Here is a 16,284-nt window from a genome sequence, read left to right as displayed (position 1 = left end):
TAGATGCCAAACATGTCAAACCTTTAAAATTTGCATGTGCCTGTGAAATCTCGAAATACGATGGCCCCCAAAATTCTCCATAGTGGCGCTTTCAGAGACTTCATAGGTTATCACGTGTGTTCTGCATGGCGAACACATTGATGGCAGACAATCAATGTATTTTGATATTTGCATAATTCTTCCAAAGAGCCAGCATCAGTGCTGAGGACTCTTAAAAGAAATGCAGAGGTGGGAAGTTAGGTACAGGCCCCTCCCCCTCCCCCCAGACATGATCTGGCAGCATTGCATAGAGAAGCACAGAGACCTATTGATCTCACTAGGACTAAAATAAGACATGTAATGAAAACTATTATTTTTTTGTTTTAATAAAGCCAGTTTTATTTTATCATTTTATCATGTTGATGTGTGTGTGTTGGGTGGGGGGGGGGGGGGGGGGGAGTACCAGAGAAGGCAAAATATAGGCAGATTCATATTTAAGCGATATTGAATCCAAAACCAAACATGTATTCTATTGCATTTTATCAATCGTTAGATGCGTTGGCTGCATTCGTTTTCTTTTACTTTGACTTTTTTACCGCTCTGTTTTCACCTGGTGATCTGGCCAGTAATACACCTCCTGTGTTATAGTATCCCCACTCTGGATGAAGGAGCACAGCAGACACAGAAAACAGTAGCATGGTTAATCTGGGGGGGGGGGGGGGGAGTATTAGATGTACTAGTAGATTTTGACACACTAACAAATTAAAGTCAAACTTTAGCTCACCTTGCAGTTACAGCAACAGTTTTTTTTCTGTTTGGATAAGTAACACACCTCCTGTTAGTGAGACACAACTCTGGAGGAGTGAGAACAGGAGGCACAGCAGACAGGAACATTGTCAGTCTGGGTAAAATGGGGTGTTAAATGTATTAGCAGATTTAAATGCACTAACAAACTGAAGCCAAACTCCCATATGTCAAAAATGCTCCCTCCCTCCTTCTAATGCCCAAGCTAACTAGTCTGTGTAAGGAAGGTGCATATACTTACTTTTATTCAGCCTGTTCTGGTCTGCTCATGTATAGCCTGTGGTGGCTGCAGGGGAGAGGAGGGAGCGCCAACAACAGATGGCCCTTAGGAGTCTATGGGGGATCTCACTGTGACCAGGCTCCCGACAGTGAAGAGTGCTTTCTCCTCTCCCCTGCAGCCACCACTGGCCGAGACAGGGGATCATGTGACCGCACCAGAAATACATTAAATTAGGTAAGTATATACCGTATACAGTGCCTTGCGAAAGTATTCGGCCCCCTTGAACTTTGCAACCTTTTGCCACATTTCAGGCTTCAAACATAAAGATATAAAACTGTAATTTTTTGTGAAGAATCAACAACAAGTGGGACACATCCAATAAATTTCGTTCCACTTCATGATCATTTCAAACTTTGTTAACAAATAAAAAACTGAAAAATTGGGCGTGCAAAATTATTCAGCCCCTTTACTTTCAGTGCAGCAAACTCTCTCCAAAAGTTCAGTGAGGATCTCTGAATGATCCAATGTTGACCTAAATGACTAATGATGATAAATAGAATCCACCTGTGTTTAATCAAGTCTCTGTATAAATGCACCTGCACTGTGATAGTCTCAGAGGTCCGTTTAAAGCGCAGAGAGCATCATGAAGAACAAGGAACACACCAGGCAGGTCCGAGATACTGTTGTGGAGAAGTTTAAAGCCGGATTTGGATACAAAAAGATTCCCCAAGCTTTAAACATCCCAAGGAGCAATGTGCAAGCGATAATATTGAAATGGAAGGAGTATCAGACCACTGCAAATCTACGAAGACCTGGCCGTCCCTCTAAACTTTCAGCTCATACAAGGAGAAGACTGATCAGAGATGCAGCCAAGAGGCCCATGATCACTCTAGATGAACTGCAGAGATCTACAGCTGAGGTGGGAGACTCTGTCCATAGGACAACAATCAGTCGTATACTGCACAAATCTGGCCTTTATGGAAGAGTGACAAGAAGAAAGCCATTTCTTAAAGATATCCATCAAAAGTGTTGTTTAAAGTTTGCCACAAGCCACCTGGGAGACACCAAACATGTGGAAGAAGGTGCTCTGGTCAGATGAAACCAAAATCTAACTTTTTGGCAACAATGCAAAACGTTATGTTTGGTGTAAAAGCAACACAGCTCATCACCCTGAACACACCATCCCCACTGTCAAACATGGTGGTGGCAGCATCATGGTTTGGGCCTGCTTTTCTTCAGCAGGGACAGGGAAGATGGTTAAAATTGATGGGAAGATGGATGGAGCCAAATACAGGACCATTCTGGAAGAAAACCTGATGGAGTCTGCAAAAGACCTGAGACTGGGACAGAGATTTGTCTTCCAACAAGACAATGATCCAAAACATAAAGCAAAATCTACAATGGAATGGTTCACAAATAAACATATCCAGGTGTTAGAATGGCCAAGTCAAAGTCCAGACCTGAATCCAATTGAGAATCTGTGGAAAGAACTGAAAACTGCTGTTCGCAAACGCTCTCCATCCAACCTCACTGAGCTCGAATTGTTTTGCAAGGAGGAATGGGCAAAAATTTCAGTCTCTCGATGTGAAAAACTGATAGAGACATACCCCAAGCGACTTACAGCTGTAATCGCAGCAAAAGGTGGGGCTACAAAGTATTAACTTAAGGGGGCTGAATAATATTGCACGCCCAATTTTTCAGTTTTTTATTTGTTAAAAAAGTTTGAAATATCCAATAAATTTCGTTCCACTTGTTGATTCTTCACAAAAAATTACAGTTTTATATCTTTATGTTTGAAGCCTGAAATGTGGCAAAAGATCAAAGTTCAAGGGGGCAAAATAATTTCGCAAAGCACTGTATATACGGTACATCTTTCTTACACAGGTTAGTTCGCTAAGATGTTAGGAAGGGGGAGGGAGTATTTGTAAGACGAGTTTGGCATGGCCTGGAATCCCACCTATTTTATAAAATGGCTTGTGTGCAACTATGAATGTTTTATGTCAAATTTTGTGGATTTTGTTATTTTAAATACTATTATTATAATACTTTATAATACTATATTATGAAATATATTTGAAAATATGAAATACCTGGTTTTGATTTTTATGAGTCCCTAACCCGGTACTGTGCCCTACAGCCGTGGGAGCCCATGCTAGCGCTAGTGTGGCCCTTCTCTTCTACCTCTTTGAGGGCTGGCAGTGCTCCGTGATTTGGTGGATATTTGCTTTCTGCAGGTGAGTGCTAGAAAGATGAGTATCCTTAAAGGGTAACCAACCGCTTATTGACCTGAAACAATTGTCTTCCAATCTGCTTTTGGGTGGACTGTTCAACCCCAAATCCCCAAAATATTTAAAGTGATTGTATGTATGTATGTATGTATGTGTGTGTGTGTGTGTGTGTGTGTGTGTGTGTGTGTATATATATATATATATATATATATATATATATATATATATATATATATATACATATACATATACATTCACAGTATCTCACAAAAGTGAGAACACCCCTCACATTTTTGTGTAAATATTTTATTATATCTTTTCATGTGACAACACTGAAGAAATGACACTTTGCTACAATGTAAAGTAGTGAGTGTACAGCTTGTATAACAGTGTAAATTTGCTGTCCCCTCAATATAATTCAACACACAGCCATTGATGTTTAAACCACTGGCAACAAAAGTGAGTACACCCCTAAGTCCAAATGTCCAAATTGGGCCCAATTAGCCATTTTCCCTCCCCGGTGTCATGTGACTCGTTAGTGTTACAAGGTCTCAGGTGTGAATGGGGAGCAGGTAGATTCAATTTGGTGTTATCGCTCTCACTCTATCATACTGGTCACTGGAAGTTCAACATAACCCCTCATGGCAAAGAACTCTCTGAGGATCTGAAAAAAAAAGGATGGTTGCTCTACATTAAGATGGCCTAGGCTATAAGAAGATTGCCAAAACCCTGAAACTGAGCTGCAGCACGGTGGCCAAGACCATACAGCGGTTTAACAGGACAGGGTCCACTCAGAACAGGCCTCACCATGGTCCACCAAAGAAATTGAGTGCTCGTGCTCAGCGTCATATCTAGAGGTTGTCTTTGGGAAATAGACGTATGAGTGCTGCCAGCATTGCTGCAGATGTTGAAGGGGTGGAGGGTCAGCTTGTCAGTGCTCAGACCATACGCCGCACACTGCATCAAATTGGTCTGCATGGCTGTCGTACCAGAAGGAAGCCTCTTCTAAAGATGATGCACAAGAAAGCCCGCAAATAGTTTGCTGACGACAAGCAGACTAAGTACATGGATTACTGGAACCATGTCCTGTGGTCTGATGAGACCAAAATAAACTTTTTTGTTCAGATGGTGTCAAGCGTGTGTGGTGGCAATCAGGGGAGGAGTACAAAGACAAGTGTGTCTTACCTACAGTCAAGCATGGTGGTGGGAGTGTCATGGTCTGGGGCTGCATGAGTGCTGCCGTCATTGGGGAGCTACAGTTCATTGAGGGAACCATGAATGCCAACATGTACTGTGACATACTGAAAAAGATCATGATCCCCTCTCTAGGGAGAATGGGCCACAGGGCAGTATTCCAAAATCATTATGACCACAAACACACCCCCAAGAGGACCACTGCCTTGCTAAAGAAGCTGAGGGTAAAGGTGATGGACTGGCCAAGCATGTCTCCAGACCTAAACCCTACTGAGCATCTGTGGGGCGTCCTCAAATGGAAAGTGGAGGAGAGCAAGGTCTCTAACATCCACCAGCTCCGTGATGTCGTCATTGAGGAGTGGAAGAGGACTCCAGTGGAAACCTGTGAAGCTCTGGTGAACTCCATGCCCAAGAAGGTTAAGGCAGTGCTGGAAAATAATGGTGGCCACACAAAATATTGACACTTTGGGCCCAATTTGGACATTTTAATTTAGGGGTGTACTCATTTTTGTTGCAAGTGGTTTAGACACTAATGGCTGTGTGTTGAGTTATTGTGAGTAGACAGCAAATTTACACTGTTATTCAAGCTGTACACTCACTACTTTACATTGTAGCAAAGTGTAATTTCTTCAGTGTTGTCACATGAAAAGATATAATAAAATATTTACAAAAATGTAAAGGGTGTACTCACTTTTGTGAGATACTGTGTAGATATAGATATATATATATGTATAATATATAGATATGTATATTAAATAACATGTTACACTTACCTGCTCTGTTCAAAAAAATTGCACAGAGCAGCCCCGATTCTCCTCTTCTGGTTTCCCCCACCGGCATTCCTGGCTCCTCCTCTTCTCCGGTGTGCCACCATAGAAAGCCGCTTCCTATGGTGGCACACCTGCAGGGTTGATCCCAAGCCGCACTGCCCGCATCCATAGACACACACAGCTCGGCTTGGACAGCAGCGGAAGCCAAAATGTCCAAACTGAGTCCATTTTTGACACTTTTGGGGGTACCAGTGACATTACTACAGTAATCAGTGCTAAAACTATGCATTGTTACTGTAATAATGACATTGGCAGGGAAGGGGATAACCCAGGGGTGATCAAACTGTTAAGTGTGAGCCTAGGTAGTGTTTTCTAACTGGGGGGGATGGGCTTGTAATATCAACACAGAGACCTGTGTTCCTAAATAGCAGGAAGACAGAGGCACTGTGTTGATAGCAGAGAGAACGACGATGTGCTGTGTTTACAACAGCAGACCACCGTTCTCGCTTCACGGGGAGCAGTCGCGGGTGCCCAGCGGCAATCATGGCTGCTAGCCCAGTGCCTCGGCTTCCCCGCCAGCGAGAGGGCGCGGGCAAGCGTCCACAGGATCGGTCCCGTGAACTGCCGTACAGATATGGCGATTCCCCGGAACCTGTCGTCTGCCGTATAACTGCGGCAGCTGGTCGGCAAGTGGTTAAGCAGGACTGTGGTGATATCAATAACTCTCACTCCAAAACGGGCGAGACTAACAATCAGAGGTAGCAGGGTCTTGGATGATCTCACACTGCAGATATTGTTGTTGATGAGTTGACCATCAGGTTAAAAAAAACAAAAAAAAAAAAACTGACCCGATTCCCCTATCTACACATTGGAGGTGGATGATGGAATCCTCCCTGCCATGTCATTGCATTCTTGCATCGGGAAGACTTGCCCACCATCCAGGGGCGGCAGGGGCAGACTGGAAACTTTCAGCCCAGGGGGCAAGTACAAACCAGAGGCCCATGGTGCAGTAACTCGGCCCCCCCTCCAACTCTCTCTCTCTCTCTTCCCATCCTTCTCCTGACCCCCATTCCAGGCTGAAGCCCTGCTCCAGGTACTCTCTACTCACCTGCTAAATCCAGGTTCCCAACCTGGCTAGCAGGGGGCGGTTGGGGGGAGCTGGGACAGCTCGGTTGGGGCTGGCCAGGGGAGGAGAGTCTCAAGTGGGGCATAGAACTGGCCTTTGCTCAGACACAGTTTACACCATCCATGCTGGGAAGGGAGGCCTGCACTCTGTCCTTGTTCTCATCCTGCACTCAGTAGGTCAGTGGCAGAGACATTTTACTTCTGCTCACCAGGCATCTTTTAGGCATGTGTGTGGCAGAAGCGGTGCAGCCTTTTTATAGGATATCAGAGCAGCCCAGGGGGCAGTTGCCCCCCTGCCCCAGTCCTCCCCTGAGGGGCGGACTGACCATTCGGGGACTAGGGCACTGCCCGAGGGCCCAGGGTCAGTAGGGGGCCCCATGAGAGGCTACACACTACAGAAAGAAGCCAGGAACTTCCATGCAGGCTATGCTGTGGTAGATATTTAAATGCCCACTCTATGTGGCTGAGCTGCAATTTGTAGGTGGGGCTTTGTGTAGCTTGAGTGTGGACACAGGGGGCCCCATGATCTCTGATTGCCTGGGGGCCCCATGAGTTGTCAGTCCACCCCTGCCACCATCAGAATACACTGATCTATAGCCGGCAGCACTGATCGTGCGGGGAAAATCAAACTGGCCGGTTGTACAGAAGTCGATCGGTAGAACGACTTCTGTACAACCACATTGCCCAAATATGGATCTAAATTTGGCCACTCCTTGCGGAACCAGCCAAATTTCGATCTATGTAAAGTGGTTGTAAACCTCAGACATGAAATATGAACAAAACATACCCCTCTGTAGTGTGTGCTTGTCTCTATCCAGAGCACTAAGTGTCATTTCTGTCTGCTGCCTCCTTCCTCTGCTATCAGCATGAGTCAATTCTAACATGCTTTCCTGACACCAAGAGAAAAATGGTGACAGAGGAGGGGCCTCCAGCTGATTGACAGCCTCAGCTTTGTCCCTTTTGTGCTGTTTGAAGGGGGTGTGTCCCTTCTCTCCAATCAGCTCTCAGAGCTCTTCTAACTGAGCTCTGTAGAGTGTAAATTCAGCTCTCTGCCTGTTTTTTTCTGAACTTTCAGACAAGCCTTCTATTTTAGCACTTTGAATGGATGTAGAGGAGAGAATACTGCAGATAAACATGTACAACTTATGTTTAATCCCTGGTGTATCTCCTTAACTGGTTTACGACCACCTGCCGCAGATGTACTGCGACAGGCAGCCGCTCCCAGGCAAATCGCTGTACATGTACAGCGCTCTGGGGAGTCTAGGGGGCGAGCATGCGCTGCCGGCGGCACGCTCCCGCCTCTGCTCGTCAGTGGAGAAGCTCCGATTGTCCGCCGATTGTCGCCTGACACCTGCGATCGTCCCCCGCTGAGAGAGAAGCACGGTCAGCTGTTGTAAACACAGCCAACCGTCCTTTTCTCTGGGATGATCATAGAGCGCATGTGATCCCTCTATATAGGATCACAGGTCTCTATGGTCATTTCACAAGCCACGCCCCCCCCCCCCCCCACAGTTAGAATCACTCCCCTAGGCTCGCATTTAACCCCTTGATCACCAACAGGGTTAACCCCTTCCCTGCCAATGGCGTTATTACAGTTACAGTGCATATTTTTAGCACTGATTACTGTAGTAATGTCACTGGTCCCCCCAAAAGTGTCAAAAATGTCAGTTAGGGGTCCGATCTATCCGCCGCAATGTCGCAGTCACGCAAAAAATCGCAGATCGCCGCCATTACTAGTAAAAAAAAAAAAACAATGAAAAAGACATAAATAAAATGACAGAAATCTTTCCCGTAGTTAGTAGACGCGATAAGTTTTGCGCAAACCAATCAAAATACGCTTATTGCGATTTTATTTTATTTATTTTTTTTAACCAAAAATATGTAACAAAAAAAAAATTGGCCTAAGATGTTAAATTTTGATTTTAATTTTTTTTTTTTTTTTTTTGGGAATGTTATATAGCAGAATGTGAAAAATATTGTTTCTTTTTCAAAATTGTCGCTCATTTTTTGTTTATAGTGCAAAAAATAAAAATCGCACAGGTGATCAAATACCACCAAAAGAAAGCTCTATTTGTGGGGAAAAAAAGACGTAAATTTCGTTTGGGTACAGCGTCGCACCACCGCGCAATTGTTTGTTAAAGTAACGCAGTGCCCAATCGCAAAATAGGGCCTGGTCAGGAAGGGGGTAAAATCTCCTGGGGCTGAAGTGGTTAATGAAGAAAAAGAAACGGCTGCACTCCAGATGAGGTCAAAATGTGCACGGTTTCCTTTTTTGGGGGAATTTTTGACAAAATGCAAGTATTTTAGGGTGCTTCTTAGGTTTTCTAGATGTTCTCTGATCAGCTTTAACAAGCTGAGGACTAGAAATCCCTGAACAGGCCATCTATGTAAATGAATGGCAATCTGCTATAATCTTTTTTTATGATGTTTAGTTCCATTCTTCTACTTTTACTCTGCTTCTGCCCTGCATTGTTACCATTGCTTTCCTTAAAGCTGCCCTCCCAGCCCTGGCTGCCCACTGCTCTGCGTCGGTCAGCCTTTCCCTGTTTGTGTCCCAGAAGTGGGAGTGCACCTCCTATTGGTACATCTTTGGATTTTGCAGGTACATATTAAGGAGGGGAGGGGGGGCAGTGACAAGATGAAGGATAAATATGACAAACTGGTTGAAGCATGCGGAGAGCAAAGACAGCATAAGGAAGAAGGGATCTAGACTAGGCGAAGGTAGAGAAGAGACGGATGTACAGTGGTGATCGAGAGTTTGGGCACCCCAGGTAAAAATTTGTATTAATGTGCATAAAGAAGCCAAGGAAAGATGGAAAAATCTCCAAAAGGCATCAAATTACAGATTAGACATTCTTATAATATGTCAACAAAAGTTAGATTTTATTTCCATCATTGACACTTTCAAAATTACAGAAAACAAAAAAATGGCGTCTGCAAAAGTTTGGGCACCCTGCAGAGGTAATATCTTGTACTGCCCTCTTTGGCAAGTATCACAACTTGTAAACGCTTTTTGTAGCCAGCCAAGAGTCTTTCAATTCTTGTTTGAGGTACCTTTGCCCATTCTTCCTTACAAAAGTCTTCCAGTTCTTTGAGATTTCTGGGCCGTCTGTCACGCACTGCTCTTTTAAGGTCTATCCATAGATTTTCAATTATGTTGAGGTCAAGAGATTGTGAAGGCCATGGCAAAACCTTCAGTTTACGCCTCTTGATGTAATCCCCCGTGGATTTCGAGGTGTGTTTAGGATCATTATCCATTTGTAGAAGCCATCCTCTCTTTAACTTCAGCTTTTTCACAGATGGCATCAAGTTACCATCCAAAATTTGCTGAAATTTTATTGAATCCATTCTTCCTTCTACTCGTGTGATGTTCCCTGGGCCACTGGCTGCAATACAACCCCAAAGCATGATTGATCCACCCCCATGGTTAACAGTTGGACAGAGGTTCTTTTCATTAAATTGTGTGCCCCTTCTTCTCCAAACGTATCTTTGCTCATTCCGGCCAAAAAGTTCAATTTTAACCTCATCGGGCCACAGAACTTGTTTCCAAAATGCATCAGGCTTGTCTATATGTTCATTTGCAAAGTTCAAACGTTGCTTTTTGTGGTGCGGACGTAGAAGAGATTTTCTTCTGATGACTCTTCCATGAAGACCATATTTGTACAAGTTTCTCTTTATAGTGGAATAGTGTACCACAACTCCAGTGTCTGCCAGTTCTTTCTGGAGGGATCGTGCAGTCAAACGTGGGTTTTGAATTGTTTTTCTCACAATCCTGCGAGCTGTTCTGTCTGATATTTTTCTTGGTCTTCCAGATCTTGCTTTAACTTCCACTGTTCCTGATGACTGCCATTTCTTAATTACATTCCAAACAGAGGATATTGACATCTGAAAACGCTTTGCTATCTTCTTATAGCCTTCTCCAGCTTTGTGAGCGTCAACTATTTTCAGTTTCAGTTTTCTAGACAACTGCTTAGAAGATCCCATGGTGCTGATTGCTGGGGCAAGGTCAGATGAGTCTGGGCATTTAAAACCTTTGAGATTGACATCACCTGGTCTTCCCAGACGATGATTGAGAACAATCCATGACACTGGCAGGTCTTAGCCTTGCAAAGGGGGCAGCGCATGCTATAAATTCTGCAGGGTGCCCAAACTTTTGCAGACGCCATTGTTTTCTGTAATTTTGAAAGTGTAAATGATGGAAATAAAATCTAACTTTTGTTGACATATTATAAGAATGTCTAATCTGTAATTTGATGCCTTTTGGAGATTTTTCCATCTTTCCTTGGCTTCTTTATGCACCTTAATACAAATTTTTACCCTGGGGTGCCCAAACATTCGATCACCACTGTAAGAGGATAATTCAGAAGGGATCATCTGGATAGCCACTTGTGCTGTATCTAATTTCTTGCTGGATAGCCTCTAGGCAGCCATGACTGCTGCTCTTGCTAACCCTGACCCCCTTTTCTCTCTCCGCAGCGCCTTCCCAGCCTTCACCGAAATATGCATCTTCATCGCTGTGCTTGGCTTTAAACGGAAACCACTGTGATTTCTTCATACAATCAAATTACTGTTAACACAATCCACAGGGTACAAGGAGCAAGGTGGATGAGGGCTCAATCACACTTTTGCACCTGGGAACCATTGTGCAACCAAATGTCGGGTCTAAACCTTTTGAAGAGTTCAGTTTTGCAGTTTTCAAAGGTACAGGTAAATGTACATACTGGCCAGGGCACCACGGATCATCAAGTGTCGTCCGAAAGCTTTATTGAAGAAGGATCACATCACAAAGGACACGTTTTGGAGTCGTCAGGCAACTGAAGGGGTCCAGCACAACTCCGAAATGTTGCCCAACTCCCTTTGAGATGTGATCATTCTTCAATAAGGCTTCCGGACGACTCTTGACGATTCGTGGTGTGCTGGCACATATATACGCTGATCTGTAATGTCCCCAGCTGGCTGTTGCTACAGCATTCGCTACCTCTGAGCCCATTTCAGGAATGTGTGTGTAGCACCTCCCCCGTAGGAGTTGCAAATGTCAGGGTTTCCTACTGTTGCACAGCCAGTCACACAGCATTTCCTTCTTGCATCCAAACTCAGAAAACAGTCCTTGGCTTTTTTGTTGTTGTTTTTTTTTAGGGCTGTGGTCTCCAAACTGCGGCCCCTTTGCACCCTTATCAGGCCCTTGAGGCACTTTTCCTCCCACTGATACAAGACACTATTCTGTCAACTGACGCAAACAATGGGGCACCATTTCTTCCACTGACACCAACAATGGGTCACCATTTCTTACACGGACACCAACAATGGGGCACCATTCCACCCAATGATCCCAACAATTGGGGGCACTATTCCTCCCACTGACACCAACAAAGGGGCACTACTTCTCCCACTGACACCAACAATGGGGCACTATTTCTCCCACTGACACCAATGATGGGGTTCTATTCCTCCCACTGACACCAACAAAGGGGCACTACTTCTCCCACTGACACCAACAATGGGGCACTATTTCTCCCACTGACACCAATGATGGGGTTCTATTCCTCTCACTGACACCAACAATGGGCCACTATTCCTCCCACTGACACCAATGACGGGGCACTATTCCTGCCACTGACACCAATGACGGGGCACTATTCCTCTCACTGACACCAATGATGGGGCACTATTCCTCCCACTGACACCAATGATGGGGCACTATTCCTCCCACTGACACCAATGATGGGGCACTATTCCTCCCACTGACACCAATGATGGGGCACTATTCCTCCCACTGACACCAATGATGGGGCACTATTCCTCCCACTGACACCAATGATGGGGCACTATTCCTCCTACTGACACCAATGATGGGGCTCTATTCCTCTCACTGACACCAATGATGGGGAAGTATTCCTCCCCCTAATAAAAATGTGGTGATGTTTATTTCCAATGATGCCAGGGAAATTTACTTTCCCTCTTGCCACAGTCTGGCAATCTAAAGTCTGAAGGACGGTAAACTGGCCCTTTATTTAGAAAGTTTGGAGACCCCTGTATTAGATGATAACTTGGATGGGGTAAGGATTATAGGATGCCCAATTTAACAGCATTGACATAACCAGGGACAACTTCCTCCCTATTTACAGCTTCCACTTCTTCCTCCTGCACAAATGTTGCTCTTTTGCACAGCTCTGCTGGGTTCCCTCCCTAGGAGCTGACAGTCTTTTTGTTAGATTAGCAACAGCCCATTACAGGCTAGGAGCTCTCAGTTCCTTTGGAAAAAGAACAGATGTGGCGTGAACTGCATCCGGCAACCCTTGTAGACACTGATCCCAGCTCCACTTCTGCAGAAAATGCTAGCCCATTTGGCTGCCACAAGCTCACCTGGCTTCTTCTTCCTAGTCCTCCTGACTGACACTCAGCCCCAGTCCTGCCGGACTGTTACACTGGAGAACTTCCAGGGCAAGGTTAGATGAAGACTTAGCACACCTCTGTCTTCAACAGAGCTACAGGTGGCAGTCTCTGTCCTTGTCTGACACCTCACCATGCTGATACACTCACTCTGTCTGTCTGTGCTCCTGCTGCCTCTCTGGAAAGCTTTCCTCCCACACCCTTCTGTGGGAGGATCCTTCCAGGCCAGCCTCCTGAGCTCCGTCCCAAGGTAAAGCCCCTCCCTGGCAGTTATCCATCAAGTGCCATGGACAGCCTGCTTCAGCACTGCTTCTCCATCTTCCACCCGAATCCCCAGCTGGCATAGCTCATCATATTTAAAGGCTCCTTGGTTCCCTGCCAGGCCCACTTCCTGCGGATTGGCCAAAGACCTGCAAATATGAGGAGCAGCCCCACCTAGCCTCCGCCCACTAATTTCGAACATTCCCTAATATTCTAGAATCAGGGGGAAGCACCAGAGAGCTGCCTGGATGAGTCATCAAGCCCTAACCTCTAATAAACCTGACCCATATTAAATGACTCAGTTTTATCCCTACGCCAGACTATGGTTTGCCTGTTCTACCACTAGCAGCACATTAGTGGGTGCTACATGTGCAATGGGAATATTGACATTTTCATAGTATAGGTCTCATGGAAGTTTTTCATAGAGTACAGCTTTAAAAAATCCTTAGTTGCAGTTTCTCGCAAACTTTTTTTTTTTAGTTTTGAATGAAGTGGTGAGAGGTAGAACCCTGAAAAGGTTTTATTGCTGACATTGTCCCCATTAAGATTTACGTACTTCTTGATGGAGAAACTAAGGCGAAAAATACAAAATTGTAAGTCATCACCAGTACAGGAATAGAGGGAAAATCCTTGTCTGACACCTCACCATGCTGATTCACTCACTCTGTCTGTCTGTGCTCCTGCTGCCTCTCTGGAAAGCTTTCCTCCCACACCCTCCTGTGAAAGGATCCTTCCAGGACAGCCACCTGAGCTCCATCCCAAGGTAAACCCCCCCCCGACAGGGATCCGTCAAGTGCCATGGACAGCCTGCTTCAGCACTGCTTCTCCATTTCCACCCGACTCCCCAGCTGGCATGGCTCATCCAATATTTAAAGGCTCCTTGGTTCCCTGCCAGGCCCACTTCCTGGGGATTGGCCAAAGACCTGCAAATATGAGGAGCAGCCCCACCTAGCCTCCACCCACTAAGTTCCAGAACATTCCCCAATATTCTAGAATCAGGGGGAGGCACCAGAGAGCTGCCTGGATGAGTCATCAAGCCCTAACCTCTAATAAACCTGACCCATATTAAATGACTGCCTTTTATCCCTACGCCAGACTATGGTTTGCCTGTTCTACCACTAGCAGCATATTAGTGGGTGCTACGTGTGCAATGGGAAAATTTGACATTTTCATAGGTATAGGTCAATGGAAGTTAGTACAGCTTTAAAAAATCCTTAGTTGCAGTTTCTCGCAAACTTTTTTTTAGTGGTGAGAGGTAGAACCCTGGAAAGGTTTTATTGCTGACATTGTCCCCATTAAGATTTACTTCTTGATGGAGAAACTAAGGAGAAAAATACAAAATTTTAAGTTATCACCAGTACAGGAATAGAGGGAAAATCCTCCAATTGCTCTAGTAACAACTATCCCAAAAAGGACATTTTCTTCAATTTCGAGAGGGATGTGTACTCCATATCATTTCCTGTTCAGTCTAGTATTTATGTTAGTCAATTCAATTCTGGAGTCTCTCATGCCTCTCAGATTCTGGCACAGAGGACTCAACTGTCTCATCAGCAATACGTTTCACCCCTCCCAGCTCTAAGCTGTTGCCTGCAATCACCTGTCAAATTCCAGAGTTTTGGAGGCCAGTACTGTCTCTGGCATTAGGCCCTTGAATGGCAGGTGGTGAGACTTTGTGTGCCAGACGAAAGCATGGCTTTGTGTTGGCGGGGGCAGAAGTCAAGGCTTAGATTTCAAGGGGGCTGGGAACTGAGATGGAGGGGGGCAAAATTGAGAACTTGATGGCAGGAGAGTTTAGTTTGGAACTGGGGAATTGGGAGCCAGGAGGACATTGCTGGGAACTGGTCACAGAAATCAAATCAAAAATGTCAAAAATCCAATGGGTGCCTCATCCAGCCAGCACCTGCTCAGCAAAGTTCATACCAACATGTTGGTTTTAAATTATTTTTCTACCAATATCTACTTTTGTAAGTTGACTTTTTGTATTATTTTTGAATAAAATGTATGTTTTATATATTATTAAAAGTGGATATGTTTTAAATGGATTCTTTGTAACATTTCTTTATATTTGGTTAAGGTGCTGAAATTTTTCTGTCCTATCTCTTTAGCTTACGTTGTGCTATTCAGGTTATATTGGATTTCAGATTTCACCAGTGTCAGTAAAGGTAGGTACAGACGGATCAAAATTCGGATGGGCCAGAAGGGACTAGGGATGCACTGATCCGATATTAGGATCGTATATCGGCGCCGATACTGCCAAAATAGCTGGATCGGTTGATCTGTAAAATTAACCGATCCACGGGCTGATCCGGTTTTGCTGAGTCCCGTCTCAGCCATCCCTTACTTGCACGAGCCGCCGATCCACGGGCCGATCCAGTTTTGCTGAGTCCCGGCTCAGCCGTCCCTTACTTGCACGAGCCGCCGATCCACGGGCCGATCCGGTTTTGCTGAGTCCCAAATCAGCCGTCCCTTACTTGCACGGAGCCGCCGATCCGGTTTTGCTGAGTCGCGGCTCAGCCGTCCCTTCCTTGCACGGAGCCGCCGTTCCACGGGCCAGTCCGGTTTTGCTGAGTCCCGGCTCAGCCGGCCCTTGGTGTAGTAGTAGTACGATGGTAGTATGGGATGGGAGCCGCTACTTCCTGTATAGGTCCGGCTCACAGGCGGAGTGATATCAGATGCACTCCGCCTGGGAATGGAGGAGCCATACGCATGAAGCAGTGGCTTTACTCTGTACTGCAGCCACATGCATATTGTGTATGTGTGTAGTTCCCGATCGGTATCGGCAGATACACAATGCCAGATATCGGGATCAGGATGGGGACTAGAAAAATCGGACCCCTAGAAGGGACCAGCCGAATTTCGATCTGTGTATGGCCCTCGCTTTTCGACAGAAGTCAGTCGGTAGATTGACTGACTTTTGTTGAATAGTCATGCTGGAAATCTTTCATTTGTTGAACCCAATGAAAAGAAACTCACTGCGTATATCCAGCTTAACACAATCTGGGAAAATTTTGGAACCTATGGAGATCACACTGTGAACTTGGCTTATTTGACATTGTGTATTAACCTACTGAGCTAGCCATCCATTAAGCCTAGTACACACAGGCCGCATGTGGGGCGCCATCGGCCAGTTCAATAAAATTGTCCAACATCTGGCCAGTGTGTATGGCAGCCGGTCCGACAGAAGCCGGTCAGTCGGACGAGCAATGCTGGGAAACCAGCAGCCGACCGACTCCTGATCAGCGCTCTCAGCCAATGGATCAACGTCTGGTCATAAGTACAGCGACTCAGAAATGAATTTTTACCTTAACCACTT

General features: G+C 45.3%; 1 protein-coding gene across 3 annotated transcripts in view; it reads left to right on the top strand.

The window, feature by feature from the left end:
- The window catches only part of TMEM107 (transmembrane protein 107), a 50,290-nt gene extending 39,182 nt beyond the window's left edge, over positions 1-11,108 (top strand). For 2 of the 3 annotated variants that reach the window (XM_082256554.1, XM_082256555.1), the window contains exons 5-6: positions 3,141-3,237; positions 10,797-11,108. In XM_082256554.1, coding sequence (XP_082112680.1) covers positions 3,141-3,237; positions 10,797-10,866 — 167 coding nt within the window. In that variant the 3' untranslated portion in view covers positions 10,867-11,108. Of the gene's footprint in view, positions 1-3,140; positions 3,238-8,825; positions 8,923-10,796 lie in introns of all 3 variants that reach the window. The other variant, XM_082256556.1, reaches the window with a different exon arrangement.
- Positions 11,109-16,284: the final 5,176 nt, after the last annotated feature.

This window comes from Pelophylax lessonae (genome assembly GCF_965119305.1).
Source record: "Pelophylax lessonae genome assembly, chromosome: 4".
Classification (NCBI taxonomy): Eukaryota; Metazoa; Chordata; class Amphibia; order Anura; family Ranidae; genus Pelophylax; species Pelophylax lessonae.
The sequence above is the reverse complement of the archived record's forward strand: the minus strand, read 5'-3'. Positions and strand labels throughout refer to the sequence as shown.